Source organism: Gadus macrocephalus, chromosome 3, assembly GCF_031168955.1.
Source record: "Gadus macrocephalus chromosome 3, ASM3116895v1".
In the NCBI taxonomy this organism is placed as follows: Eukaryota; Metazoa; Chordata; class Actinopteri; order Gadiformes; family Gadidae; genus Gadus; species Gadus macrocephalus.
This window is the reverse complement of record NC_082384.1, coordinates 26,340,484-26,345,483: the sequence shown is the minus strand read 5'-3', so window position 1 is coordinate 26,345,483 and position 5,000 is coordinate 26,340,484. Positions and strand designations below refer to the sequence as shown.

The following is a 5,000-nucleotide window of genomic DNA, read 5'->3' as shown; positions in this document are numbered from 1 at the left end:
CCCTCCATTAGAGCCCTCCATTAGAGCCCTCCAGTGAGAGCCCTCCATTAGAGCCCTCCATTAGAGCCCTCCAGTGAGAGCCCTCCATTAGAGCCCTCCAGTGAAAGCCCTCCATTAGAGCCCTCCATTAGAGCCCTCCATTAGAGCCCTCCATTAGAGCCCTCCAGTGAAAGCCCTCCATTAGAGCCCTCCAGTGAAAGCCCTCCATTAGAGCCCTCCATTAGAGCCCTCCAGTGAGAGCCCTCCATTAGAGCCCTCCATTAGAGCCCTCCAGTGAGAGCCCTCCATTAGAGCCCTCCATTAGAGCCCTCCATTAGAGCCCTCCAGTGAGAGCCCTCCATTAGAGCCCTCCATTAGAGCCCTCTATTAGAGCCCTCCATTAGAGCCCTCCATTAGAGCCCTACATTAGAGCCCTCCATCAGAGCCCTCCATTAGAGCCCTCCATTAGAGCCCTCCATTAGAGCCCTCCATCAGAGCCCTCCATTAGAGCCCTCCATTAGAGCCCTCCATTAGAGCCCTCCATCAGAGCCCTCCATTAGAGCCCTCCAGTGAGAGCCCTCCAGTGAGCCCTCAGAGGACGACCTCTGCTGATAACGAGGGATTTAAACCCTGGATGCTTTGAGGAAGGCCGGTCGCCGTCTCTATAGGAGGACGATGTCTGGGGGGAGGACCGTCTCGGAGCTCTGAGGCCCCCAGGAGGACCACCGGAACGCCGCTCTGAGGCTCCCGGCCGGAACGCCGCTTTGAGGCCCCCAGTCGGAACGCCAGACCCCTGGACCGCCGCTTTGAGGCCCCCAGTCGGAACGCCGGACCCCTGGACCGCCGCTTTGAGGCCCCCAGTCGGAACACCGGACCCGAGCTCTGAGCCCCATGGCCGGAGCGCCGGGCAGCGGCACTGGCCGGACCGCCGCTGCCCGGCGCTGGCCGTGGCTGCAGCTGTCTGAGGAGGCTCAGCCAGCAGGCAGAGCGGGTCTGGGTGAGGCTCAGTAAAACACTGCAGACGTTGAGCTCAGAGACGGAGCAGAGGCACTAAATCAACACCTGGTTGAGGAATAAAGGCCACTTTGTGTCAAGGCATTGTAATTATTAAGAGGCTCACAGACACTAAGGCGTGTGAGGCGCCTCGCTCCAGAGCAGCAAAACACACAGACTCACTTATTTCTATATCTTATTGCATGGAAAGTGGCCACAAAATATAATAATCATAGTAATAATAAAATATTGTCAGTCACTTTGGATAAAAGCGTCTTCTAAATGTCCTTAATGTAAATGTCAATGTAATAATAAAAAAATAGAACTTCATTTTGGATTGTAATAATAAACCAAATAATTTTCTTTGAATATCTGAACCAATGAAATAATGATTTATTGTTTATTTATTTTCTGGACACATGATATAACATGATTGTCATGTTACATCACCGGTAGTTTCAGTTGAGAGTATAATGTTGACCTTGGCAAATATGTTAACGCGGTTGGCATGATGAGTAAAATATCTTCCGTGATTGGCTCGGTCGCTCGGATAGCTACAAAATACCTTCACATTCGACCCCTGACTGGTATTTTATCATTCGAATCCCAATAAAATGTTTGTACATATTTTGAGATTTAAACCTACTGACAAAGTGAATGGTTTGTTATTTATGGCTAATGTAGGCCTGCATGAATAAAAATATAAATTAGGACTATAAGTTTTAAATATTTGCCTCGGATCATGGTATTGTAAGACGAAGTCAAAGTCATTCGACTCCAAACAAATGGACAACGTGTTTCAAAAACCTTTATTAACCTTATTTATATTTCTGCCCGATGTATAAACCGTCTTCATGTCATAAATATTAACAGTGGCGACAAATTCGCTTTTTTTTAATAACCAATCGGATATCTTCTCTTCTTGTTATTATCTCAGAGGTCCACCGCTCTGAGGCAGTGCAGGAGGAACCTGAGGAACTAAGTATGGGTTGTCAGAGATTGGTCAAATGTTATTCTCAGGCTTGTAGCTCTCCCTCAATATCTAGAACAGGACAACTGACCTGTAAAACCCTTCAGTTATGGTCATGATCACTGCGTCCTAATTATTAGTATTATTCAGGACAGAATAATACAATTGTAAAATTGCCGTACTCAAAGCCTGTCTGTCTGTCTGTCTGTCTGTCTGTCTGTCTGTCTGTCTGTCTGTCTGTCTGTCTGTCTGTCTGTGTGTGTGTGTGTGTGTGTCTCTCACTCTCTCTCTCTCTCTCTCTCTCTCTCTCTCTCTCTCTCTCTCTCTCTCTCTCTCTCTCTCTCTCTCTCTCTCTCTCTCTCTCTCTTTCCCTCTCTCTCTCTCTCTCTCTCTCTCTCTCTCTCTCTCTCTCTCTCTCTCTCTCTCTCTCTCTCTATCTCTATACATATAGCCTATATAGATAAAGTTATATTTATATCGTACATAGATATATATATTTCTCTCTCTCTCTCTCTCTCTCTCTCTCTCTCTCTCTCTCTCTCTCTCTCTCTCTCTCTCTCTCTCTCTCTCTCTCTCTCTCTCTCTCTCTATCTATATTTCTCTCTCTCTCTCTCTCTCTCTCTCTCTCTCTCTATATATATATATATATACATATATATATATCTCCTCTAGCTCTCTCTCTCCCTAAATAGCGCCATTCTGCTGATATTATTTCCCAGGGTGCCTTCATCAATGAACCACATGACTCAGAGATGTGCAGCCGCCGCCGCCGCCTCGGCATCGAACACGTTGAGAGAGAACTCAACATTAAAAAAATAATCGCACTAATCTAATCCAACCAATAGGAGATTAAAACGCTACAATTTTTATTTTAATAATATCAATTAAGTATTATTATTATTATTATTGTTGATATGAATATATTGCTATTATTAGGCCTATATATTGTTCTTATTATAATTGTCAAAGTATTATTATTAATGCAATCCGAATAATATCACAGCTATAATCATAATAATAATAATGTACTGATCAATTTAAACAAAATACAAATACAGACGTTATTAAATAAATAGGACGAATCGAAATTGAAAGAACCACAAAACTTGTGTATATTATATATATTTATGTAGCCTATATTTATATCGCGTAGGCTATATATATATATATATATATATATATATATATATATATATATATATATATATATATATATATATGCATCATATCTAATGCCCATAGAGGATCTTTGCCTGAGTTATGGCCTGGTGGCTCCTCTCCTCTCTCTCCTCCTCTCCTTTCCCCTGTCTCCTCTCTCCTCTCTCTCCTCTCCTCTCCTCTCCTCTCTCCTCTCCCCTCCTCTCCACTCTCCTCTCTCCCCTCTCCTTTCTCCTCTCCCCTTTCCTCTGTCCTCTGTCCTCTGTCCTCTCTCCTCTCTCCTCTCTCCTCTCTCCTCTCTCCTCTCTCCTGCTGATATATCGCCATCTCTGCGTTACCTTTACAACATAAAAGGATCATCCGAGCTTTCGATCGAGGAGACATCCTGTGAACGGGCTTGCTGTAATAATAGTAATAAAAATCCTATATCGACGACATCCTTTTTAGTTTCGGTTTCAGTTTAACCAGACTATCTCTAGTAAAAGTAAACTCTTTAAACTTAAGTTCATCAGTGGAGACACGCCGACCATAAGCACTCCATCCCTTCCTGTTTCGTTGGGAATAAAACGAAAAAGTGTCGTACATTTCCCCTTAGCGCGCAGCCTCCTCCTCCCACCAGGACTAAATTAGACGATGATGATCAGAGCACAAAGCGTTATAATTCTGCCGACTCCTCCTCCTTCCAGCGATGCCCCCTAATTAATGGGACCCCCCCCCCCCCCCCCCCATCCTAAAGCCCGCGTCGCTCTGCAACAACAGAGTCAGAGTGGGACGGGAGAGGAGGGCGAGCCGGCACGGGACCTCATTAATTACCTCCAGATCAATGAGAACTTGTTAGTAATCGTTGGACTACACCATCTTCACGACGCAGCTCGGACTGGCTCCTCTCCGGGAAGGACACTTTGGAGAACCTTCTGGATTATTCCTCCTCCTCAGCTGGGCTCATCTATCTGCTATGTGACCTGTTGCGTGGCTGCTGGCTTTTCGATCTCCTTTCAGTCATTTTATTTTTTTGGGTTTGGTTACCGCGGATCCACAAAGTTGCAGTGCGCTCTCTGTGCGTAAAGTTCGCTCCGTCATGACATCCAAAGAAGTGTCCAAACGCGACGCAGCGGAGAGCAGGAGGCGAAGTCCTCTCGACCTGCTGCCGCCCGCCGCCGTGACAACCAAGCCGCTCACCCCCTTCAGCATCGAGGACATCCTCAGCCGGCCCTCCGTGAAGCGCGGCTACACCATCTGCGGCACCGCGCACCTCATCTCGGCCTCGGAGAAGCACCGTGGCGGGCCGGGTGGACCCCCCCCGCTGGGTCGGACCCCCCCTCTGGGCCGGACCCTGCTCGCGCAGACCTCGCCTCTCTGCGCGCTGGAGGAGCTCGCGAGCAAGACCTTCAAAGGGCTGGAAGTGAGCGTGCTGCAGGCGGCAGAAGGTGAGCTCCTCGTGCGATACCTGGGCGACACGAACAAACGATGGAAGGGCCTCCGAAGTGTCTTCATCTTATCATTATCTTATTATTATCTTTGTATTTTCATATTAATATCTTATTAATATCTTATTATTATCCTATTTTTATCTTATTAATATCTTATCATTACCTTATTATTATTATTATCTTGTTATTATCGTACCTTATTATTATTATCTTGTTATTATCGTACCTTATTATTATTATTATCCTATTGTTATCTTATCATTAACTCATCATTAACATTATTATCTTATTTGAACACGTATTATTTTATATTAAATAAACTAATAATTCCACTTCCGAGGCCTCTAGCGAATTTAAATTCATTATTTAACTTAAATGAACGGGGACGTTATTTAATATTTTCCACAATGATTTGGGATTATTAGTGAGTTATTAAATAATAAATAAAACGCACCATCCATCAACGGAGT

At 45.0% G+C, this 5,000-nt stretch overlaps 1 protein-coding gene across 1 annotated transcript in view; it reads left to right on the top strand.

The window, feature by feature from the left end:
- Positions 1 to 3,826: 3,826 nt before the first annotated feature.
- LOC132454747 (transcription factor LBX1-like) overlaps positions 3,827 to 5,000 on the top strand; it is a 3,775-nt gene continuing 2,601 nt past the window's right edge. Inside the window, exon 1 of the mRNA XM_060048294.1 lies at positions 3,827 to 4,527. Coding sequence (XP_059904277.1) covers positions 4,179 to 4,527 — 349 coding nt within the window. The 5' untranslated portion in view covers positions 3,827 to 4,178. The remainder of the gene's footprint in view (positions 4,528 to 5,000) is intronic.